Source organism: Hylobates moloch, unplaced genomic scaffold (genome assembly GCF_009828535.3).
Source record: "Hylobates moloch isolate HMO894 unplaced genomic scaffold, HMol_V3 SCAFFOLD_12, whole genome shotgun sequence".
Classification (NCBI taxonomy): domain Eukaryota; kingdom Metazoa; phylum Chordata; class Mammalia; order Primates; family Hylobatidae; genus Hylobates; species Hylobates moloch.
In genome coordinates, this window is record NW_026652287.1 from 92828208 (window position 1) to 92854698 (window position 26491).

Sequence of the window (26491 nt, forward strand, 5' to 3'; positions counted from 1 at the left end):
TGATAAATGCTTTTGTTTTGATACATCTCAGCCTATAGCCTGCAGCTCCCAGCCACTAAACATTTACATGTTTATTTTTTGCTTGAAATACTTTTTAACATGCAGAGGGATATCCAGATGATTCACAGATCCCAGACCACAGCCTAAACAGGAGGCAACATTTCCTTCCTGAGCATGGTTCTAGGAAAATAAAGAACAGGTGCATGAGGCCAGAATGAGTCTCTGGGGCTCACAGCAGACAGACCCCAGCTGAACTCTTCTGGACTGACAATGCTTCCAATGAGGAAAGATCTTCAGGGAGCAATGTTTGGCAATGATTTTCTCCCTACAATCTAATTCTAAATAATTTCAAATATATATATACACACGTATATATAATTTGAATGTATTATATGATATATATATACACACATATATTTGTATATATGTGTGTATATATATATCTTGTGCTATAGTTCATTTTTTAAACCTGGAAAACCAGGTGCCAGAAAAAAAATAATAACATGGTGTTAATCTGAGAAGGAAAGTAACTGGAAAAGAGGATAAGGAACGTACAGCAATCAGACAGTGGAGGTGGCTCCGACTCCACAACCTCTAATTCATGTGACATGTAATCTTCTTAAACAATGATTATAGATACTAACTGTGTATTTGAAGAGGATGGAATTGTCATTAAGTGCTATGCAATATCCTGTCAACCAAATTCTCCCTTTAAGTAAACACATGTCGCTTCTATTGAAATTAGTAGGTGTCACAGGTAACCGGGAGGCAAGTTTGGTTCTGGGACCTTACAAGGCACTGTGAAGACTTTTATTTACAAGCGATTATTAAGGAAGATTTCCACCAGAAGTAATCATCCATAGGGGAGGAATTAAGTATCTTTATTTCAATAGAGTCAAGAAACATTCGCTGATGGTAGACTTTGTTCAGAGCAAGATGCTAAGTGTTGCTACGACAATCCAAGAAGAAACACAGGCAGCCCTGCCCCAACTTGCTCCCACATCTGCAGGTGAAAGGCAGACCATCTCTTGTGTCTGCCTCATTCCCTCAGTTGTCAGCTTAAATGTCACTTTCTCTGGATGAGATTCGATTTGCCCAGTAAGATGCATCATATTTGTAATTACTTGTTTAAGGCTTGTTTTCCTCTCTACCTCCAAGAAGAAAGGGACCATGGCCATCTTATGTTGGCAGGCTGTGGATGTCTTCAGAAGAACAGAGGTTCTAGAGCCAGCAGGCTGTGTTCATATTTCAGCTTCACCACTTACCCTCAGTGTGATCTTGGGCAAATCACATAACTTTTCTAAGCTTTGGTATCCTCATCTGCCAGACAGAAATAATAATTCTCTAGTACTTACCTCATAGCACTGCTCTGAGCTATGATTAAATGAGGTAAAGCCACTAAGTGGCCTGGCATGTATTAAGCCCCCAATAACAATGAAATAAAATATCAGCAGTTAAATGAAGTTCATCCCTTTAGCGAATAAAAAAAGACAATGGTTGCCATTCTCTGGTTATTATAATGATGATACAACAACAATAATTCTTACTGAATGCTTACTGTGGGCCAGGCACTGTGATAAATGCTTTACATATAGTCAGTGAATTTAGGAGATGTGGACATCAAGCCATCAATGACAACCAGGCCTTTTAAACTCTTCTCTCTGGGCATATCAGCATTGGTTAGGGAAGTAGGACCATCAGAAGAGCCAGTGTTGGTGGCATACGAATGTCTGTGTTAGTCAAAGTCTTGGAAGGAACTGAATGACATGCTCAAAGGGTTAATTGAGGAGGATGAAAGGAAAGACCTGTGTCAAGGATTTGGGCACGGTTAAGGAAAACAATAAGCATCAAGGAATACCTAGGGACTAGAAGCAATTGGGGCTGTTACCTCCCCTAAGCTTGAATGGATAAGAAAGAGAAATGGTGTTTCCAGGGTGCAGTGAGATCTATAGTCAAGGGAGGGGAGCTGCCCTACAGATGCAGTAGTGGGAGACAGAGGATCCCAGCCACACCAAAACCATGGTGAGACAGGGAGCATCCAGAGAATGCTCAGACCACTCTCCTCCTGCTTGCTTCATCTCCTGTTGCTACCTCTCCATGGCCAAACTGTGCTAGAAGCCAGAGAGTGATGGAGCCAAGGTGATGCAGCCCATAATTATCTCCTCCTGAAGCACAGAATAAAACAGAGAAGGGCTGAGAATGAATCTATCTTAAGTGCAAACAGAATAACCTGCACAAAACCACTGACCATCACATCTACTCAAACTTGAGTAAATTCATGTTGACTACATGAAGAACATTACAGGGAAGTGAAGAATCTTGACAGTTAAGCCAAGCAAGACTGGCAGAGCTTAAAAAGTTAAAAAGAAGTTGGAGCTCTGGTTTTCAGCCTCTTTCCGGGCTACCTTATAGCAATTTGAGGCTCCGTCATCAGTTTCTGCTAGGTTTCAAAGATCCAGGAGAAGCTTAGTGTTGTGTCAAGACGCCGATGGACCCATCACAGAAGTTTAATCCAACCTCCATCCCAGAGTCTTCACAAATGCTCACCAAAGAAAATTCCCGGGATGATTCAGGGGTCTCTCAAATCTGTTCCGAGAAGTTGATAAAGAACCTTAGTAACTTGACTATCAACGCTAGTAATGAATCCCCTTCCCCTCTACCGGAAGGTTCACTCCATGAACAGTCTACAAGAGCAAGAATCCTCAGGGAAATCACAGATGACTTGCTTTACAGGAGGAGAGGAGTAAGAACATTGCTGTCTGTGCAGAGAGAGAGGATGGCAAGATTCAGATACATGTTACTCGGCAGAGTTCGTACGCATGAAAGAATACTAACAAACACTGGGCTTAAGGGAGTTAAGAAGGAATCAAGACCATTCAGATGCTCCTGCAGTTTCTGCGTGTCTAACGGATGGGATCCTTCTGAGAATGCTAGAATAGGGAATTATGGCATCAAGCCACTTCAGCCATAAACCTTATTCTTGCACCTTTTTTTCTTGCTGGTAATTTTACATAGCAGATTGAGAAAGCTACTCTATGCTAGTATAGACTATACACCAATAATTTTGATAATGAGTTCTAGGATGTATTTTTCTTCTTGTATCTTTTTCTTCCTACTATGATACTAGTAATTTATAAGGGATCTGTGTAATTTGAATGTATTTGAATAACTTTAGCTCTACTGTTTGATTTGACCCAAAGAAGCCAAGACGACATAAGTATTCTCATGTGTCTTAGAAGCCCAAAGTCAATGAGATGAAACCCAACATCAAGAAATTGAAGCAAAGTTACTTGTGGATAAAGAAAGCATTAGGTAGTTTGGCTATAGCATAATAATTAGATTTTCTGGCTTTCAAAAATTTGGATTGCAATCACAGCAAACTTTGTTATTTTTACAGTTTTCAGTACAAAAAGGTGTTTATATAGAAACAATAAAGTTGACATTTGAGTACCTTTAAAAAAAAAAGTTAAAAAGAAAGACAAGCTTTTATTTCCTGCTACAACTACTGAAGATGCAAAAAAGGTAAGGGGCATTAGTTAGCAACCAGTGTCTATTATTCCTCTTTCTGCTGTCATTGTTGAAAGATGAAAGCTCGTGCAAGCAGGCTCCATTCTTGCAAATGACCTAATTGTCGTATTTAGTTGAATGTAAAAACCCTAGTTTTGCTGATGAATCTGAAACATTACAGCCAATCACCTTTGCCTTCCCATTTTCCTGTCTAACATCAACTGATTAAGATCGGGAGGATCTTCTGTTTGTTAAATGAAGCACAATTCTTCTGGATGATGTCTTTATATTTTATTTTTTTGTTGTGATAAAATATATAATACCTAAAATGTACCTTTTTAACCATTTTTAAGTTTACAATTCAGTGGCATTAAGTATTTTCACATTGTTGTGCAACCATCACCACTATCTATCTTCAGAACTTTGTCAACATCACGAAAAGAAACTCCATATCTATCAAACAATATGTCTCACTTCCCTTCTCCCCAGCCCCTGACAACCACCATTCTACTTTCTGCTTCTGTGACTTTGCCTATTGTAAGTACCTCACATGAGTGGAATCGTATAGTATTTGTCCTTTTGCGACTGGCTTATTTCACTTAGCACAATGTCATCAAGGTTCATGCATGTCATAGCATGTATCAGAATTTTCTTCCTTTTTTAAGACGGAATAATATTCCACATTATACATACATACCACATTTCATTTATCCATTCATCTGTCAATGGACACTTGGCATGCTTCCACCCCTTGGCTAATCTGAATAGTGCTGTTCTGAACATGGCTGTGCAAATATCTGTTCTAGGCCTCATTTTCAATTCCTTTGGGCATATACCCAGATGTGGGATTGCTGGATCATATGGTAATTCTATAGTTTAGTTTTTGAGAATACGCCATACCATTTTCCATAGCAGCTGTAGCATTCCCACAGCAATGCACAAAGGTTCCAATTTCTCTGCATCCTCACTAATGTTGCAGAACTTTCTCCTTAGTTCAGCTAAAACCAGGCTCTTGTCACACAACCAGGAAAGATTAGGCTTGCGGACATGTAAAAGAGTAAGGAAAACGGAATTTATTGGGCAAAAAGGAAAAAGGCAAAATAACTTTTAGCAAAGAGACAGAGAGTCCTGCTAGCCGATTTACCACCTCACAGATTGAATCCCAGGTCACCACACAGGAACAGGAGAGACCAGGCTCCTCCCCACTGCAAACGCCATGAACTTCCCGAGGCTCTACCCCGTCCTCCCAGTGTGCAGGTGGGCATTATTCAGAAAGAATCAGTCAGGAAATGGCAGGCTTCATCCAGAACCAGCGGTCTGGTTTTTCATCCTTAAGGCTGCTTTGGGCTCAAGGGCAGGGTTTTGCTAGGGGACTTTTGGCTGCCTCCTGTCTCTATCACTAACACATATTTACTGTTTCTATTTTGTTTTATTTTTTTGAAGACAAGGTCTTACCCTGTTGCCCAGGTTGGAATGCAGTGGCACAATTATGGCTCACTGCAGCCTCAACCTTCTGGGCTCAAGCAATTCTCCCACCTCAGTCTCCCAAGCAGCTGGGACTACAAGTGTGCACCACCACACTTAGCTAATTTAAAATTTTTTTTCTAGAGACAGGGTCTCACTATATTGCTCAGACTGGTTTTGAACCCCTGGGCTCAAGTGAGCCCCCTGCCTCTGCCTCCCAGAGTGCTGAGATTATAGGTGTGACCCACCATGTCCTGACTTTAAAAAAAAAAAAAAAAAAAAAAGTCATTATAATGGGTGTAAAGTGGTATTTCCTTATGGCTTTGATTTGCATTTGCCTAGTAATTAGTGATGTTGAACATGTTTAAATGTACTTATTGGTCATTTGCATATCTTCTTTGGATAAATGTTTGTTTAGATCTTTTGTCCATTTTTAAATTAGGTTATTTGTTTTGTTGTTGTTGAGGTGTAAGTGTTCTTTATATATTCTGAGTATTAATCTCCTACAATATATATAATTTACAAATATTTTTTCTTATTCCGTGGATGGCCTTCCTACTCTGTGGATAATGTCTTTTGATGCACAGAAGTTTTTAATTTTAATGGAGTCCAATCTATATATTTTTTCTGAAAGATTTATCTTATTTTATTTTAAGACAGAGACCTCAGCTCACTGCAACCTCTGCCTCCCAGGTTCCAGCGATTCTCCTGCCTCAGCCTCCCAAGTAGCTGGGATTACAGGCACGCACCACCACGCCCAGCTAATTTTTGTATTTTTAGTAGAGACGGGGTTTCACCATGTTGGCCAGGCTGGTCTTCAACTCCTGATCTCAAGTGATCTGCCTGCCTCAGTCTCCCAAAGTGCTGGGATTACAGGCGTGAGCCACCATGCCCGGCCGAAGATATCTTTTAATGCAGGCTTTGCATGGCTACAATTTTTGAAGAGCAAGGCTCAGATTGGATGTGGTTGTGGTTGTGGTGGATTTTTATTCTATTCAATTTATAGCAGAGCAAAAAGAATAAAGGCTTAGGTTTCACTACTCACAAAACTGCCCTAACTGATTCATATACTTTGGATGATTCCATTATATGTCCAGCATTGAAATTTTTCCTCATGGCAATTGAGGGATACAGGTCTCCCTGCCTCCTCTCCGGTCTATTGGATGCTCTAGTATCCTGCTGGGAGGCACCAGCAGGGAGTCAGATGAAAGTTACTCTTTCACTTATAGGTCACAGTGTATTAGTCTGTTCTCGTATTTCCATAAAGAAATACCTGAGGCTGGGTAATTTATAAAGAAAAGAGGTTTAATTGGCTCATGTCTCCTCAGGCTGTACAGGAAACATGGATGCATCTGCTTCTGGGGAGGCCTCAGGGAGCTTTTATTCATGGTGGAAGGGAAAGCAGGAGTCGACATCTTACATGGAAGGAGTAAGAGACAGGGAGAGAGAGAGAGAAGAGAGAGGTAGAGACGGGGGGTGTGTGAGACACTTTTAAACAACCAGATCTCATGAAAACTCACTATTGGGATGACAGCAGGAAGCGGGATGGTGTTAAACCATAAGAAACCACCCCCATGATGTAATCACCTTCCACCAGGCCCCACCTCCAGCATTAGGAATTACATTTCAACATGAGATTTGGGTAGGGAAACAAATCCAAACCATATCACACAGTAACCCAACTCATTTTCTTAGGCAAAGACAAACTTTAAAATGTGGAAAACATTTAAATTCTGCTCAGAATTAGTTAGCTCCTATAACTGAAAGAGAGAGTGGTATCCTGGCTTCAGGTATGGGTGGCTCCAGGTTTGCAAACAATGTCCCAGCTCTGCTCTTCTTGGGTTGGCACCATTTTTAGTTAGTACTTCTCTTTTTTTTTTTTTTTTTGAGACAGTCTCTCTCTGTCGCCCAGGCTGGGGTGCAGTGGCGTGATCGCAGCTCACTGCAAGCTCCGCCTCCTGGGTTCATGCCATTCTCCTGCTTCAGCCTCCTGAGTAGCTGGGACTACAGGCATGTGCCACCATGCCCGGCTAATTTTTTGTGTTTTTTAGTAGAGACGGGGTTTCACCATATTAGCCAGGATGGTCTCGATCTCCTGACTTCGTGATCCACCTGCCTCGGCCTCCCAAAGTGCTGGGATTACAGGTGTGAGCCACCGCGCCCGGCCAGTACTTCTCTTTATGATAACAAAATGATGCCTGTTGGCTCTTAAATTATTTCTTACCCTCTCAGCAGCTCCAAGCAGAAAATAAGTTCTCTTTTCCTTATAGTTCTAAGAAAGTCCCTGTGTGATCTTTTGTCTTAAAACTGACTACATTGTTGGCCCCGCGGATGAGTAAACATCGGTGGGTCAGCTGAAATGCTTTCTTTGTTGGGCAGACACATTCTCTGATGAACAACTATGGTCAATATTGACACCTGTTACACTATGAATGAATTTCTTCCCATCATTAACTTGCTTCAGCTCTTACATGGAGGAGCTACTCATACTGATGGTATGCTATTTAGGGCTGCATGATGATCCCCCTGCTCCCAAGATGCAAGGGACCAGTGGGCTAAGAGTAGCAGAAAGAAAAATCCATAGAAATATTTTGTTTTGGAAACCAACATTTAGGCATAGATCACTGCCTCACGTAGTATTTCAAAGTAAATAGAATCAGTTTCACTAATCAGCCAATTCTGCCTGTTTTTAAAAAATATAAACACCAGCTAGACTGAAGACTTGAATAGGACTGAGTGTATGTGCGTATAACATAAGGAGAAAAGCTGTGAGTATAAGAAAAATGCCTATCTTATTTTCTGACACTTGTCCAAACAAGCAGAGGAAGGTGAAGACAGAAGACCATTTCGGCATATTAAATATGAGAAAGAAATAAAAATATTCTGGGGCCGATAAGCCAATGATCTATCCTCTGACATAACTGTTATTTCTATAAAGCACCTTTAAAAAAGGTAGCTCCTTGACAGCTGAAAGTTGAAAAATTACTTATCTTTTTCATTCCTCCTTAAATGCAAAGTTTACATTTTACTGTTCATACCACTATGTTACTTTTTACCTATTCTGCAGGCAGTCAATTTAAAATATGATGTATTTGGCTGGGTGCAGTGGCTCACACCTGTAATCCCAACACTTTGGGAGGCCAAGGTGGGCGGATCACCCAAGGTCAGGAGTTCAAGACTAGCCTGGCCAACATGGTGAAACCTCATTTCTACTAAAAATACAAAAATTAGCTGGGCATGGTGGCAGGCACCTGTAATCCCGACCACTTGGGAGGCCGAGGCTGGAGAATCACTTGAACCCAGGGGGCAGAGGTTGTAGTGAGCCAAGATCGTACCACTGCACTCCAGCTTGGATGACAGAGCAAGACCATGTCTCAAAATAATAATAATAATAATAATAATAATAATAATAATAATAATAACAACAATGAAAAGATGTATTTGCCTCCTTATGAAAGAAAATTTTAAAATAAAATAAGATGTAACATATTCCCACCCCAGGACCTTTGTACTTCCTGTTCCCGCCACCTGGAACACTCTTTCCCTAGAGAGCTATGTAGCTCACTCCTCCACTTCATTCAGGTCTGTGTTCAATTGCCACCTCATTATAGGGGCTTTTCCAATCACCCTATCTAAAATAGCCTCCTCCGACGCCGTCACTCTCTACCTTTTCTTACAACACTCATTCCTACCTGATATTTTATACATTAACTTATTTTTATCTGTTGTCCCGAATAGACTGTAAGTACTACAAGGGCAAAGACATGGCTTTGTACCCAGGCACTGCTTTATCTCCAGCACACAGAACACTGCCTTGTACATAGTAAGTGTTCAATGTATAGTATACAGTGAACATATCTCAATCTTTTTTCATTGCTACAGACAAGACAGCGTTTTTCCCATGCAAGGGCACACTCCCATGGGGATAAACACATCATGGCAAAGCTTAAAATTAATTTTCTGGTAAGTACAACAAACGGTGGATTTTGTTTTAGTTGGAAATGGGGGGTGGAACTCAAAAGCATTTTACAATTATGTCAGTGATAAAGATCACCCATTTAAAGATCCCAACGCTCTTATAAGGGAAAAAATAGAATTATATCTTACAAGACAACACAGCAAATCAAATTTAAAACTTTTAAATATATATATATGTATTTTTTTTTTTTTTTTTGAGATGGAGTCTCGCTGTGTCGCCCAGGCTAGAATGCAATGGTGCGATCTTGGCTCACTACAGCCTCCACCTCCCAGGTTCAAGTGATTCTCCTGCCTCAGCCTCCTGAGTAGCTGGGACTACAGGCACACGCCACCACGCCTGGCTAACTTTCGTATTTTTAGTAGAGACGGGGTTTCACCATGTTGGCCAGGCTGGTCTTGAACTCCTGACCTCAGTTGATCCGCCCGCCTCGGGCCTCCCAAAGTGCTGGGATTGTAGGCGTGAGTCACCGCCCCAGGCTCGCATTTTTTAATTTATTCATTCAGTGCCCATCACGTGGATCCTGTCAACCTTCAGTGGACCATGGGCATATACTTTGGGAAACGCTGCCGTAAAACAAATACCTGATCAAGTATTCATTTTAGCTCCCTGTGTGTGCCTAATACAGTTCACTGCTTATGAAAGGAATGTAAAAATATGAACAGGCCCTTGAGGAGCTTATAACCGAGTAGGTACTCATTAAATATTTAGAGAGATCAAATTTTAGAGATCAAAGCAATGTATATGTCTAGTATCATTAGAAAGACTGAAAACACTGGCCGGGCATGGTGACTCATGTCTGTATTCCTAGCACTTTGGGTGTCTGAGGCAGGTGGATTGCTTGAGCTCAGTAGTTTGAGACCAGCCTGGGCAACATGGTAAAACTCTGAGAGAGAGAGAGAGAGAGAGGAAAGAAAAAAGAAAGAAAGAAAGAAAGAAAGAAAGAAAGAAAGAAAGAAAGAAAGAAAGAAAGAAAGAAAGAAAGAAAGGAAGGAGAGAGGGAGGGAGGGAAGGAGAGAGGAGCGGAGAAGAGGGAGGGAGGGAGGGGTGGGGAGGGGAGGGAGGGAGGGAGAAAAGGAAGGAAGGAAGGAAGGAAGGAAGGAAGGAAGGAAGGAAGGAAGGAAGGAAGGAAGGAAGGAAGGAAGGAAAACACCTTTGTCCAGTGTTGAGAATAAATGTAATACTTCCAACTCTGTGGTCTCAAGATTTGTTTTGCTGTATCTAATGCAGATGACCTTTATCAGCAAGACACCCATTAACACATAGAAGATAAGTTGCAGTGTGAATAGTGCCTTGAGACTGTAGCAATAAAACTGGAGCCACGCCTGAGTTTGCAGTCTATTTGGCTGCACGTGGCCATGGAAAGTGGGCATGAACCATCATTGTATGATATGCTGAAGGCTCAGGAATATGTATACAGGTTATTAAGTCAACGTAGCTGTAAAACACTGCACGAGAGTTGATTCAGTCTGTTAAATATTTTACACCTCTTACAAAAATATCTACCCTAAAATAAAATTAGATACAGTGAATAATTCACAACATAAATGCTCTTGTGTGGGCAGGAGTTAGGTGGTATTTGTTTTCATGAGGTGAAATCTGCAGTTATAACATAGACTTCTTCCTAGAATGGCAAACAGGATTCTAAACTGGCAACAGGCAGCTGCAGGCCAGATGTGAATTTACAGGTTGCCTAGTAGTGCTACTGAAAAATAGATTGTGTGGTAGGAGGTTTTCTCATAACTTTTTTCTTTGTTGTTGCTTTTCTTCTTCTTTTCCCTGTGCAGGCTGTAAGCAGATTGTAAAGTGTGTGACACCCCAGAATCTAAAAAAAACTACAAAGCTACTTTTAGTATCCTTCACCATAGCCTACAAGTTCTCTTTCTTTCCTCCCTTTCTCCCTTCCTGCTCCCTCCCTCCCTCCCTCCCTCCCTCCCTTCCTTCCTTTCTTCCTTCCCTCCTTCCTTCCTTTTTTTGAGACAGGGTCTTGCTATGTTGCCCAGGCTGTTCTCAAACTCCTGGACTCTCCAGCCCCTGTCGCCCAAAGTGCTAGGATTACAGGCATGAGCCACCAGCACCAGGCTGCTCTTGCTTTTCTACCCAAAGCTGCTGGACATGTGCACTTGATACCTATGACTGAATCTACTTTCAGACAGCCATGAGGGGTAGGGAGCTAGGGAATGAAGGCAGGGCCTGATGAATGAGTATATCAATCATGTTTTTAATTTTAGATATCTTTTAGTATTTCAACATTTTAGGGAATTTACAGACCCCAGAAGAGACCACCCCTCCCAGGGCTAGCTAATTCCTAAAGATAATAACTTACCTGTAAGCATGCCTTTCACACACAAACCAACCAAACTCAAGCCCATATTCACCAACCACCTCCTTATCTATCTCTCACACACTAGCCAATATTTCCCCTGAGCTAAATTATCTCAAGGCCAGGTATTAGGCAACCACAGACCACCCAGATAAACCAAAGCCTGCTGGGATTATTCAAACTAGGCAAAGCTGAACTGTTTGCCCTGCCTTACCTTTCCTGCAGAAACAAGGCTCTAGCCTAAGTGTTCCCCTCACTCCTTTGTCCCTCCTGACAGAATCTGCATGATGTGGCATTTCTCCTCTCAGGAAGAGCAAGTAATAAATTCTACTTTCAATAGCGTCAGCCTATCCTTGTCGTCGCTCAGTCCATACCTCCAGAAGTTAAAATCCCACAGAGGCAAATTGAGAAAATGGACTTTGGTAGCCACTTTTAGGAACAAGGCAGCTTGGCTTCAAATCTTGCTCAGAGACAAACTACTTTCCCCAAGGCATCATCAGTGACTGTAACACACACCTAGTCACCTAGTGCAGGATGGGAGCCAGGCATTCTATCTGCATGGCTTCCTACTTCCCATGTGACATAAGGTTGCATGGCCATGCACACTCCTGTGTTGACTTTCTATAGCAACATTAAGGTCCAGAAAATTTGTGTGGCCTCCTGAAGAAAGTGGGAATGCAGATCTGTAGAGGGAGTGTAAAGGTAGAACCCTGCTCTTCTGATTCTCACACAGAGCCACTGGAACAATTATAATGAGCATGGCTGTACACATTTATTTACTGAGTGCCTCTCTCTGTGCTTCATGTTTTACATGCATCGTCTCACTAAATCCTTGCAACAAGGCCATTAGGTAAGTCCTATTATTATCCCATTTTAGAAATGGGAATTTAGTGTTTAAAGACACTGGTCATATAGCTGATAACTGGCATCTTGGGACTTGACAGACTATCTCTAAATTCATAGCTCATGCTCTAAACCCGTACTCTACACCATCTGTCCAAGCTGAATGAGGCTACCTCTCCCTCATGAGACAGAATTCAAGAGTCCAGTTCCCTTTGTGAATGAAACATCAGTCTGAAAACCTCAACTCCTAGTTGGGCATCTTTAATTGGCTGATGGATGGTACCATGTCTCCTTCTAAACCAAACATATTTTTGGTAGGTTTTCAGAAGCAAGATCAGCTCCAGGCAACACTGTGAAATAGGCAAGCCTCTTGGTTTCTGGTGACTGAAACCAAGTGCCCTCACTACCTCTGCAGATGACCCAGATCACTCTACTCCCAATACCGTCCTCTGTGGTCTGTGCCTTAGGCCCCAAATTCATTCTCTGCATTCCTAAACTTACCAGAATTCTCATTCCTCTTTTTTGAAGTCCATTAAGGGCTCTGGATGCAAATGAACATGGTTTCTAATTCCAGTTGCACAGCTTTTAGCTGTATCACCTTGAGACTCAATTTCCTTATTTGTAACACTGTCACAGTAACATAGACTTCCTCAGTTTTTTTTTAATAAGAATAAAAAGTGGCATATCCAGTGTGTTGTCTCAAGATCAATTCCTAACACATGGTGCTCCATAATGATAGTTCAGCCATGAGGAATATTTCCCCAATTTTCATATATGCTATTTAAACAAAAAGTAATAACACTGGCTTCCAGAACCACAAAAGTCAGCCTCTTTCCATTATAGACATACATCACAAATATGTCTTGATAGACCAACCAGGAAAGTAAGCACTGACCTAGCACATTTGCTAGGAATCCAAGTGATATGGTTTGGCTGTGTCCTCGCCCAAATTTCATCTTGAATTGTAGCTCCCATAATTCCCATGTGCCATGGGAGGGACCCAGTGGAAGGTAATTGAATCATGGGCACGGGTCTTTCCCATGATGTTCTAGTGATAGTGAATAAGTCTCATGAGATCTGATGGTTTTATAAAGGCGAGTTCCCCTGCACATACTCTCTTGCCTGCCACCATGTAAGCCATGCCTTTGCTTCTCCTCTGCTTTCCGCCATGATTTTGAGGCCTCCCTAGCCATGTGGAACTGTGAATCCCTTAAACCTCTTTCCTTTATAAATTACCCAGTCTTGGGTATGGCTTTATTAGCAGCGTGAGAACAGACTAATACACACAGGAAGTTCTGTTAAAACTAGACAGTAGAATAAATGAAAATTAAGCAATTAATCTAATAAGATATGTAAGAGAATGCAGTCTACTTTACAATTTTGCCAAATGTTTGGAGCTCTCATGTCATAAATTCTAAAAGGAGAATTTTGTAAATAAATTCATCAGGGAAAAAGCACTAAATCAAGCATCGTAAGACAAGCATCCTCATCACTGCTCTGCCACTTATTGGCCATATGACCTTGGATATATCACTTGACCTCTGTGGATGTCAATTTCCTTCTCTGTAAAATGAGAATGTTGGACCAGATAATCCCAAGACCTTTTCCAGTTGTACCACTCTTTGAGTCAATGACTCTGCCATTATCCCTCCCCTTGTTCTCTGGAGATTTTGTTGCCAAAATAATTAGTGTTGCCCCCAAGTAACATCACGTAGCAAAGTCCAGTCACGCACAGGAATTCTAGGCACTGTGACTGTGAATTCTAATCCCTCTTTGGTCATGCCATCATTGAATGACCTTGTGCAGGCACCTAACTTCAGCTAACTGCCTCACCAGTCCTCAGGGATTTGCCAGATAAATTTCCAACTCCTTACTCTCCACAAGCTGCCCTCCAAAATGCCTTTACAATGCTTAACTTGGGACCATCCATGACAAATCATGAAATTAGGCTTTTTCTCTGAATAATTCTCAATCATAGTATGTTTCTGCCTCAAATATAAAAGCCTTCTTTTCTTCCTGTTAAAATCATAACCATCTTTCAAGGGAGGTGAAATACAAGTGAAAACTTAAAAGGCTGAAAAATTTGTCAAATCTATGGCAAACTCAAGGCTGGGTAGAAGAACTGATACACATTGTATAATAGAACCACCATGATTTCATTAGGCTAGAACAAAGGGTGGAAACTAAGGAGAAATACAAGCCCTCAGCAGGTATTTTTGAGCAGATGTGTCTTGTAATAGTATTGGCACTACAGTCTCTGACCTAAATTTAATGGAAAATAAGTCCAATATTTCTATTAATAATAATAATCTAATAGCTGTCATTTGTTGTGCAAATATTGAGTTAGGCATTCTGCTAAGGGATTTACATGCTGTACCTATTAGAATGCTTTCAGCTGCAAGTAAGAGTACCTAACTATAAGGGGCTTGGTTGTTTGCTATCTCACACTGGCTGAGGAGTAGTTGGTCCCAGGGTTGGCTAATTGAGCAGCATGACACCAAGGAGCATCCACCCTCCAACTCTGCTATTTTCCATGTGTGGGTAACATCTCCCCTTGTGGTTGCACAATGGCTGCAATGATTCCAGATGCCAAACAGATATTTCAACATCTACCAAAGCACACCTCCCACATATCTCTTTTTATTGTTTAGGAAAACTGCACCCAAAAACTTCCTACAAATTTCCCCTGACATCTCATTGTCCAGGATTAAATCACATTACCCATACCTAAACCAGTCAACGACAAAGGAAATGGGACTGCCAATACCATCTTAGATCAATCATGATTCACCTCTGGTTCACCTTCCTTGAACACATGGAATGGTGACCACCCTACCCAAACAAAAATGAGCCACACTGGCAAAGAAGGGGAGGGCGAGCTGGGAATTGGCAGTTGGGTAGATAACAATGTCTACTACACACACACACACACACACACACACACACACACACACACACACTATTATTTCAACAAATATCCTCTAAGGAATTATTATCTTCATTTTGTAGATGAGGAAATTGAAACTCAGAGAAGTCAAGTAAATTGCCCATGGTCACACAGCTAGAAGTTGAGAAATTCTGTGTTCTTAACCACCATATTGATAGTTCTGAAGTTTCAGTGTATGTAAGAAACATTAGAGAGTTTAGTACAAACATAGATTCTCAACTCCACACCCTCAGTCTTCATTTTTAACAAATAATTTCAGTTAATTTGGATACAGGTGGTCTATGAACCAAATTTTGAGAGAATAGGATTGGCTATTACTTGGACAGAAGTCTGATTTAAAACAAAAACAAGGCCAGGTATGGTGGCTCATGCCTGTAATCCCAGCACTTTGGGATGCCAAGGCAGGCAGATCATGAAGTCAGGAGATCGAGACCATCCTGGCCAACATGGTGAAACACTGTCTACTAAAAATACAAAAATTAGTTGGGTGTGGTGGCGTGCACCTTTAGTCCCAGCCATTCAGGAGGCTGAGGCAAGAGAATGACATGAACCTGGGAGGCGGAGGTTGCGGTGAGCCACTGCACAGCCTGGGCGACAGAGTGACACCCTGTCTCACAAAAAAAAAAAAAGCAAAAAAGCCTCCTGATTTTCTGGAAGTCCCAGACTCACTATCTACAAAAGCTATCTATCATTTTTAAGTACCACCACAGAAACATCTCATCCCAGTCCCTCTATAGTCTGCACAGGTCAGCCCCTATATAGTGTCCAGATCTTGTTCCCTAATTTAAGAAGGTTATAGAGAAAACTTTCAGATGAGGGGAATGAGCTCCATGAGAGATCTAACAGGTCATCTAAGTAACCATTGAAGAATGTGGGAAGATTTACGGTTGAGGACAGTCAACTCTTGTGGGTAGGGGTGAGAGAAAGCCGTCATCACCCTTTAAATATTGACTAGGATATTACGTGTAAAGGACACTCAGAGGTAGGATCAATGATAAGAAACTATGAGGCAGCTCATTTTGTTTTACTATAAGGGAGAACAGACTAATAATGAACTTGGTCAACAATGGTAAAGGCTCTCCACCTCACAAAACACTCTGAATGCATTCCAGCAGAGGCTGGCAGACCCTGTGCCTGTCACCAATGTTGTAGAAGGGAGTCCTCCATTGAAAAGAAGCATTGTGCAGATGACTCCTAAAATATGCTGTGATCCTTCAACCACATCCTCTGCAAACTGACTTGTATTCTTTTTTCATTATAGTCATTTCTGCTGAATACCTTGGGGTACCATTTAATTTCTAATGCATTAATGTCCTATTTTCCCAATTTGATACAATATGTCTGACTCTTCTTTGTGTCTTCATGGTACCTAGCTCAAAACCATGCTCATCATAGGTACTTAATAAATACTTGGTAAATGTAAAAGGATGGCATAGAATGGTGGGTAAGCACATCCAGATGATGGGTAGAAGATAACTGTTAGTACTTCTGCCCTGTTTACCACCATTCTTCCCTCTCCGGACAAGGGGCATGGAGGCTATATTTGCAATATGCACCTTCCTCTCTGGCCATCATTGATTGGGTCGGAAATTAACATCTGATTCAAGCTAGGTCCATAAGACTGGCACTAAGATATTAAGACAATCTTTTAAGGTGGCTATAATTATAACATGTGCGCTAAGAAGCATAATCTACTGAAAAAGAATGAGGCAGATGACAGACAAAGACTGAGTTCCCTGGCTTCCGTCTCCTGGGTCCCCATCCCTTCCTGAGACTCATGTATAAGTGTGCCTTTGGTCTCTGAGATGAACCCTTCCGTCTTTGTAAAATTCTTCCTCCCTCCTTCCCTTTCTTCTTTTCTTCCTTTAGATTGTATTGAAGCTGGTTTTAGTTCATTTCAATCAGAATATTAAATGCAAATAAATTTGTTCCTGAGTTTGCTGTTGTGGCCACTGATGCAAATAACTCGTGCTCTCAGAATTCCAAGAAAATCCAGGATTTGGGGGACCCCAGTGACTATAGAGCATTTAGACCTTTGCATGTTACCAGATATTTTAGAAGGTTCGAGACTGGTTCTACTGCAGGCTGATTTTTTTACCACTCCAAACCCTAACCTGCAGGGGCATCAAAGCTCTTATGACGGCTCCACCATCAGACCATAGGTCTCCTTATAATGAAGAGCCCAGCCCCCGCAGAAGAAATTTTGAGGTAGGAACTAACCTCTAGTGCAATGAGGCAAGGCCAGCCCAAATAACAGATGGGAATATTTAGAGGTATCTAGAACTCCATTATGCTACAAAGTGTTTCTCTGTACAACATCTTGGGTCTGCATAAGGCAATATCCCTGTAAGATGCAAATCGTCTTTCAAAATCGCATTTATCAGTGAGTAGTCAGTCACATGAACATTTGTTCTTCAGTTTTGGGGCAAAACTGTTTCCCAACATGCCTGTGTTTTTCTTAATCTGTGCTCCATGCTGTTAAGCAGAGCATGTGGCCTGTCACTTTGACATACTTAAACAGTCTGTGAACAAATCCAGCTGATGCTTTTCCAAAACCCATTTCAATCTTGGCTACAAGGGCATCCCTGGCTGTGAGGGGTAGGTAGAAACAGACAGTCCAGGAGTAGGCAAGGAAATCATTGAGAAATCCATGTTTTTTTCTCCTGCAATTAGGATATCTCTTATGTTGGCTAAAGATGGCAAATCATTAATACATGGGAGATAAGAAAGAACCAATTCTTTCCCCTTTCGTTCTTATTCCTTAGAGTTCTGATGATCATACTTTGCCTAGGACATTCGGAGGCCCCTGCCATAGTCCTTTCATCAGCCCTTACTGCTTTTTGATCCTTTCGTTTTTCCCCAGGCATAACTGCCACTTGTGCTGTCTTCTCGAGTTCCCTTAGGAAAGGAATCATGTTTTAACAAGGTCCTCACCTCGTAGAATGAAATCTCTCTGACGCATTGTATAAAGATGCAAACCCTAAATTCTCTTTATTAAAAAAGTAGAACCAGGGAAGCCAACTCAATTTCTTGCTCTGAATCTGAACAGAAGTGCTATTTGGTGAAAGCATCTCCTCAGATGTGTGACCAGTTCGGCATCTACAGACAGTAATGAGGAATAACTTTAATAACCAATATTCAATAAGGATAGGGACTGTCATCAGAAGAGACATCAATAATCTTTTGCCAATGAACAAACAAAAATCACTCCCATTTTTTCACTGATGCTTGAAATTTCTTTAACAGGAATTAAATATTTCTGGAGAAGCTATATGTAATTTTGGCTAAAAGTTTAGGTATTTACTTGTTATTGCAACTAGGCAATAGGTATCAAAAATTTTCAAAATATGCATACCTTTCGACCTCACAATTCCACTTCCAGAAACTTATTCATAGTAAATAATCTGAAAGTTGTACAAAAAAGTCTGTACGTGAAGCTTCATTATAGCTTTTTAAAAACTTTTTATAATGCGAATTTCAAACATACACAAAAGTAAAGAGGATAATATAATGAACCACCGTGTATGTACCACCCAGCTTTATCAACTGTCTACATTTTACCCAACTCCTGTTTTATTTATTCTCCACCATTCTTTTTCATTGTTATTTTTGCTGGAACGTTTTAAATGCAATTCCAGCCATCTGGCATTAGTCTTTTAAATACTTTAGTTGTAATATTTTTAAAATAAGAATTTTTTTGGATATTAATATTACCTGCTATCTTTCTTTCACCATCCAAGTTAGCAATAATTTCTGAATGTCCTCCAATACACATCTATGTGCAATTTCAGAATGTCAAAAATGTCTTTTTACAATTTGTTTAAATCTGGACCCAAAAATTTTCATAGGGTGGATTTAGTTGATAGTTCTCTTAAGTCTCTGTAACCTATGACATTGTCTCCACTTTTTATTATGCCATTTATTTGTTGAAAAAATAAGGTCATTTTTTCCTGTAGAATTTCTCATATTCTGGATTTGGTCAATTATCTCCTTCTTGTATCATTTAATCATTTTTTCCCCCTGTAAACTGGTAATTAGAGCCTGAGGCTCAATTGAGTCCAGGTTCTCTTTCTTTCTTTTTTGGGTAAGAATACTTTATAGATGGCTCCATGTACTTCGTATTACATCACATCAATAGGCGCATCAGGCTGTTCATCCCATTTTTAGTGGTGTATATACATCAATTAGCAGATTCAAGTGCGCTCAGCCTAATCCCTCCATTATATTTTTCACCTAATGGTTTTAGCAGTTATTGATGTTCGTTGCCTAGATCCATTATCTCATTAGAGTTTTTAAAGTGTTGATATTGTAATTTTTTAATACATTATTGTTACATTAGCTCTTTCTTCTATAATGAAGCTTTTGAACCCCAGCTTTTTATTTTTTAAGAAAATGTCAAAGTTATCAAATAGTAAACACCTATAACCTTCACCTAGATTCACCAGTTGCTAACATTTTACTACATTTGCTTTATCACTCTTATTATATATACTTATTTTTTGTTGTTTCATTCAAATTAGTTTACAGACATTATGGCAAGCTTTAAATATTTCGGCTTGTGTCTTCTAATAACGATGACATTCTCCTCATAACCATAATTCCACACTCAATAAATTTAGCATTGATTCAATATTATCTAATAAAGATTTTTTTAATTGCCAATTGTCACCAACATGATCTTATATATACATATACTTTTAAAATCCAGAATCCTTCAAAGGTACCTGTACTACAGTGGTATCATGTCCAGTAATTTTCTACTTCCATCTTCTTTCTACATTTATTAGTTGGCATTCTTTTGTAAAGAAGAGCTTTCTCTTTTCCCCCATTGCCATCATTATTTTTTAGATGCTCATATTGACTCAAATTTGTCTGATGGGAACAACCATAACCTGGTTACTGTATCATTTTGACCCAGTCCCATTGGTCTTCAAGCATTTCCTTACTTTCTGGCACATGTGATTCTAGGCTCACCTTGCACTTTCCCGGTCTCACACCTAGAATCAGCAGTTTCTCCAAACTTCCCTGGTTCTTTTCAGTGAAAAGTGCTGTTCAGAAACCAAGATTTGGCTGCTCGATATGCTCATTGCTAGTGATATATCATTGTTTCTAGACCTTGTCAATGCACAGAGCTAAGAAATACATCTTTCAAGAAACATGAGTTCATACTGATAACTCTTATTCAAATCCTATATCATAGAAAAATCTTCCTCCATTCTCCCTTTTTGAACCCACAGTGAGAACCCTCATTTCCAAAAAATTAAGTGTTTTTTGTTTGCTATATGCTTTAATATGCACAAAATATTCTTAGTATTACTTAGCAATAGTATTGTGCCACCACAAAAAACAAGTAAAATTAAATATTTATTTAAAGTTCTTTCTCTTCATAAAATAGATTTTATTAAGGTATATTGAAAATTTATTTGAGGCTGGGGATGGTGTCTCATGCCTGTAATCTCAGCACTTTGGGAGGCCAAGGCAGGCAGATCACTTGAGCCCAGGAATTCAAAACCAGTCTGGCCAACACATCAAAACCCCATCTCTACTAAAAATACAAAAATTAGCTGGGCATGGTGATGCATGCCTATAACCCCAGCTACTCAGGAGGCTGAGGTGGGAAGATTGCTTGAACCTGGGAGGCAGAGGTTGCAGTGATCTGAGGTCAAACCACTGCACTCCAGCCTGGGCAACAGAGAGAGACTCTGTCTCAAAAAAAAAAAAAATTATTTGAATTAATTCTGCTTTCTATGTAGGAATGCTTGCTGTAGAGCTGGATATATAGTTAGGTTCATTTGTTTCTAATTATATTCAATTTCAGTGTTGCCCTTTTCATTCTTTTGATTTAATTTTATTCTTTGAATATGTATAATTTTTACATGGTTCAAAAGTCAAAACTATAAGAAGGAAAACTCTAAAAAATAATAACCCTATTCCTATCCTTCATATTCTCTTATTGTCCCCGAGCCTCTTCAGTGTCTAGTTTTATGAATTGATAGATTATTCTTGATATGCTTATGCTTGCAAATATAATCAAATATTTCTTCTTTTTTATTACTGTTATATATATTTTGGTATTTAAAAAGATTTACATTTTTAACACAGTGGTTACCTTTTTACTAATATTTAATTTTTTAAGGGTCATAATCCCTTTTTCTTACGTAGACGTCTACAATTGGTTTGTACCTTTAAATGATATCTTCTGTCTGCCACTGACTACCTACATATCAATCAATAGTCTTATTTTACTTCCTCCTTCCCTTTTCTCTTCTTCAGTGTTTTCAGTTGTATTATCTCTAATGCATCAGAATGTATAGTATTTACATATTTTTCTTTCACCTCTGTTCCCATCTTTGTTTAAGTCTTAGAGCTACAATTAAATGTAATCAGCACTCACCATCAGTGCTTTGCTGATATCTCGTCATTTCCTGGTGGGATATATTTATTGTCTAGTAGATTTCTCAGGATGGAATCATGATTATGTGTATTCTCACTCTTGCATGTTCACAACTATTTGCCTATAGCCTTGATATTTGAAGGTCAACTGGGCTAGATAACTCAGACTTGTTTTTAAAAGTGGGAATTGAAACAATTCAAGGAATCAACAAAGATTGGGAATATAAATAAATAATGGTCAGTTAAATAATGGAATCCTGTCCATTCAACCATTATACATACTATAAACAGTGCGGAAAAATAGATGATATATAAACTTGCAATGGTCAAATTTGTGTGTATAAATTATAAGGATGCTACAAATGTGTGTGCACATGTATTTAGTGAAAAGAGGGTTGGATATACATGAAAAAGTTAACAGTAATTTTCTCTAATTAGTAGAATTATTGGTGATCTTTAGCTTCTTTGTGTGCTTTTCTGTATTTTTTAAGTTGTAGCATTTGTGGGATTGGAGAGAATATAATTTTTTTGAAGAGCAAGACAAAGATCTAAAGTTTTCAAGGTTTATTTTTAATGTGCTGGCTTTAATTAATACCACAAGACAGGGTGTACCAAGGAAAGAGCAGTGTGATCTAATTAGCAAGCTCAGGACAGCATAAGCTGGCCTCAGTGCCCTGCCTGCGCTAGGCACTCAATCAGCGTGTGCTCGTGATGATGAAAACTAAAACGAGTCCATTCCAAGCAAGAACCTTTTGGGGAGTAGAGTTAACTTTTCTGAGTCAAGCTCCTGCCTCCAGGTTTGTACTGAGGATGAAATGAAGTAGTATTATATATATGTAAAACTCCTTGTCATTTCATCCAGGCAGAAAAGATAGATTGTTAGTACCTTATTCTCAAAACTAACAGAAATGTGTTCAGTTTTACTTGTTCTGAAGAATATTAAAACAATATATGGATGAATGGCCAGTAAAAGGAGCCAGAAGCAGCTTATGAGAGTGTTCTAGAAAAACATGAAGAGGACTAGAAAAAGATACGAGGGACAGATGGATGAGAAGGGAGAAAGAGATAGACAGAGGACAAGATAAAGTTTAGAGCCTGTCATTAGAATCTGTAATATTGGGATTTTGCCTTCCGTTTAAGTAAAATGGAGGAAATCTGTGCCCATACATCCTGACTGTGCTGTTGTTATGATAAAAAGAAGTAAATGGAGTGCAGGGTACACTGTACACCTGCTTCTTTAAGTAATCCTTGCCAGATAACTAATCACTGGGATTCCAATGGTTGTTCTTCCAGTGGGGGTGACTGTGACCCGTACCCCAGAGCAACTGAATCAGAATTTGAATGGGAAATGTCAGCCATAGAATTTCTTTAAAACATCTCTTCCAATGATTATGATGACTAGCCTGGTTTAAGAACTGCTGGCCTATACGTAGGGCTACCATCTATCCCCTCTGCTGGGACAGTCACGGAGCAAGTATTACTAGCAGCCCTTTCTCTTACAAAAATCTCTCTGCAGGGTATAAATTATGCGGTTTCCTACCTGTACCTTGCCTCTGCTAATGGAATTCTCAGTGAAGGTGCATAGGGATAGCCTTGTACCATTACTTCCAATCCACAACTGAACACAAGATATAGAGAAAAATTACCCCACGAAATTAAATTCGCATCAAAGTGTAGACCAAAGTCAGATCCTCCCTGAGAGTGGAATCTGATGTATAGAGAAAACAAAGGCATAACTTTAAGTGGGGGAGAGAGAATGGGAAACCTGAGACATCTCCAAGACAATTGCTTCTGCTACTTCACCATTTGGCTCAAGCCAATTGAGAGAGCCAGAAATGAACATGGGTTTGGTTTTATCTGCTGGTTATTTAAGAACTTTTGCTTGTTTCTTCTTTACCTCTTCCCCAGTTTCTGGAAGAGTCAAAATAAGATAATCATTTGGCAGTGATATAACATTCCTCTTCAACTGCTGAGAAACCAGTCAATATTCCCCATCTAGCTAACGTGTCATTCAATATTGAGTGTTACCTTGTTGTAGTTTAATCCTGATCTGTTACCTCTAAAATAAGGACATGCAAAGATAAAGACAAAAACTTGGGCACTCTCAAAAATATTCATGTTATAAATATGTAAGGGAAAATATTTCAGGTCACAGTCCTCAGTACATGCCAGTACATTCTTGGGGTACCCACCTTCCTGCAGCACCAGACACCTTGGCTTCCTCCTGCACTCTGGACATTTTCATTCTTCCTCTTTTTGCTCATCCTCTTCCTGTATCCTATATTATGGGCCTTTTCCATGGAAAGCCTTTTCAGTTAATTCACTTTTAAATTCATATTCATGTTACCAGGGTTACAAATTTTAAAACATGGTTTTCATTACTTTCAATTCAAACTATGACTCTATCTACAAAACCAGTAAAACAAGAAGATCACCTTCAAAATTTCTCTGACAAGTTTCTAGAAACTCCAGTTGACAGACTAAACTGCTTAAAGAATCAATCTCAGGTACAAATTTAATCAATTAAATAGTCTTAATTTTAAACTGCATTTGTAAGTGTAACATATTTAGATTTATTTTTACATGCTTCAAATGCTTGACAGGATGAAGTTATAACCATAACAAGCAAAAACCTCCCTAGCCTTTAAAGATCTATTGTTGCAACTCTGATCAAATAAACTTAAAAATATAAATTGAATTATCTTAACTATTCCAGTTCTATTTACAAACTTATCTTTATACCTTTCACCTTACAAATCCCAAGATTAAAATGTTACAGATTTTATATTGCTATCATAAAGATAACTTTTTAGGGTCAGAACATGTTGGATTCTTTTGCAATAGCAAATATACTGGCCCTTTTAGAGCAGCTTAATTTGGGCAGATGGAATTCAGCAACCCCTAGCCTAGGCTGGATTCAACTAATCTCTTTACTGCCTGATTGAATTCTTCATTCTTTTCATATTCTTTTTGTCCAGCTCCATCCACAAAAGCCCCTATCTGTCTAAAAACGATCAGCCTTTCTTTGACCCAAAATTTAACCAAATCATAGTCATTTCTTCAAGTTGTGTCTGAAAATCCCTTTGAAATGCACATATACTAACTTGGATGGAAACCGCATCATGGCTTTAATTCTCATAACACCATCAACACCACACACACATTGGTTTCACTTACTCAACAAGAGGCTCAATGAGGTAACAGACTATTATGAAACGAATTTCAATGTCTTTTAAAAACTTTTTTGTTGTTGATATTTGTTTAAAACATCCTGTGGAAAGAACACAGGCCTTTTTGTAAGCAATTTTTGAAAGGCTTGTCTCCTAGGCAGCTACAAACTCCAGACATTGCTAGGAGAAATTCTGTTATATGAAGACAGGGAGAGCTGGAAGGGATCTGATGACCATTTGGTCCCACCCCATGCTGTACAAAGAAGAAAACTGAGCTCCAAAGAGCAGGGGCAAAGGAGAGTAAAATGCCTTCACTTCTTCTATGTTCCAATTAGTGTGCAAGTTGAACTTCAGTTGAGACGCACAAAGTGGCACTCAATCCTTTCCCACTCATGCACATTGCAGACATTGCCATGCTCCTCAAGCTCATTCATCCCGTAGCTCTGAATTCCTAGAAGACCACTCAGCCTTCACCTCCACTAAGTCAGTGGCAGGTATCATACATTCACTCACCACCCTCAAACTTCTAACCCAGCCTCACATGAACCTAAATACTTTGTGAACAGAAGCTAAATTTCAGTGGACCAAAGGGTGAAAAGGAGATGAATAAGTAGAGACTCTCTTTCCAGAAATCTGGAGAAGGAGAAAGGTTGCACAGCAGCTGAGGGAGGGATGCAGTGTCAAGGGCAGCAGGGAGGCTGGAGAGAGTTGAGCCTATTCAGCTTTTAGAGGGAGACAGAGGGAAAGAATTGAGCCTGTCCACAGGGACATGGAGGAAGGTGAATACATAGGGCAGAGAGGGAATGATTGGCAGAGAAGGAAGAACCTTGAGAAGGGAGAGCAGGCATGAAGTGCACAGGTTGAAGTATTGATTTTGAAGGAAGGAGAGATGCTTCATTCTCCAAAATAGGAGGAAGAAAAGGTGGATATGGGCATAAATACTGCTAAGGATGTGAATGAGAAAACAGTCCAGATGACCATGAGGATGGGGGATAAGCCAGGAGGGAATGTAGACTGTGTGGATAAGGAAGAGTCTAGGATCTGGACACTTTCATGAGCTAACTGATGGGATAGTGGGGGTAAGGGAATGAGTGAGCTGGGAGGACCTAGGAGTTTGAGATTTGGGGATGAGGGAATCCTGAGTGATGACACAGCAAAGTAGGGCTGTTGAAATCCCTCATGGCAAAGTATAGGCTACATGAAAACATTGAGGCTGAAACTAAAGATCAGAAGAGTTAGTGCATCAGGAGGACTGTCTTCCTGGACACTGGAGTTACCCAGCTGGCAGTTGGCAGAACATGGGGGAGAGAAAGGTCGTGAGCCTGCTGCCGGAATCTTTTTTTTTTTTTTTTTTTTTTGAGACAGAGTTTCACTCTTGTCACCCAGGCTGGAGTGCAATGGTGCGATCTCGGCTCACTGCAACTTCTGCCCCCCAGGTTCAAGAGATTATCATACCTCAGCATCCCAAGTAGCTGGGACTACAGGTGCACACTACAACGCCCGGCTAATTTTTGTACTTTTAGTTGAGTCTGGGTTTCATCATGTTGGCCAGGCTGGTCTCAAACTCCTGACCTCCAGTGATCCACCCACCTCGGCCTCCCAAAGTGCTGGGATTACAGGCATGAGGCACCATGCCCAGCCTCAAATCTCATGTGGATGTTGGAGATTGAGGGGCAGATTGACACATGATAGGGATGACATAGGACAAAGTGTGAACCACAAAGCCAGTGGAAATTTTACGTAAGTGAGAAAGAATAGTGACCTGGCAATAGCTTTGGAGAGCAAGAGAGATATTAATTCCTAACTCCCAGCCCAGAGGGGCAGAAGGCAGGTGAGCATGAGCCCTCGCCACTTGAGAAGGATAAAAG

At 40.1% G+C, this 26491-nt stretch overlaps 2 protein-coding genes across 2 annotated transcripts in view; one reads left to right on the forward strand and one right to left on the reverse strand.

Moving 5' to 3' along the window:
* LOC131380755 (uncharacterized) overlaps positions 1 to 26491 on the reverse strand; it is a 517791-nt gene that overhangs the window by 28958 nt on the left and 462342 nt on the right. The window lies entirely within an intron of this gene.
* Positions 2489 to 3255, forward strand: LOC116479092 (developmental pluripotency-associated protein 3-like). The gene has a single exon (XM_032762219.2). It carries the CDS (start codon positions 2489 to 2491, stop codon positions 2969 to 2971), a length of 483 nt encoding a protein of 160 aa, XP_032618110.1. The 3' UTR covers positions 2972 to 3255.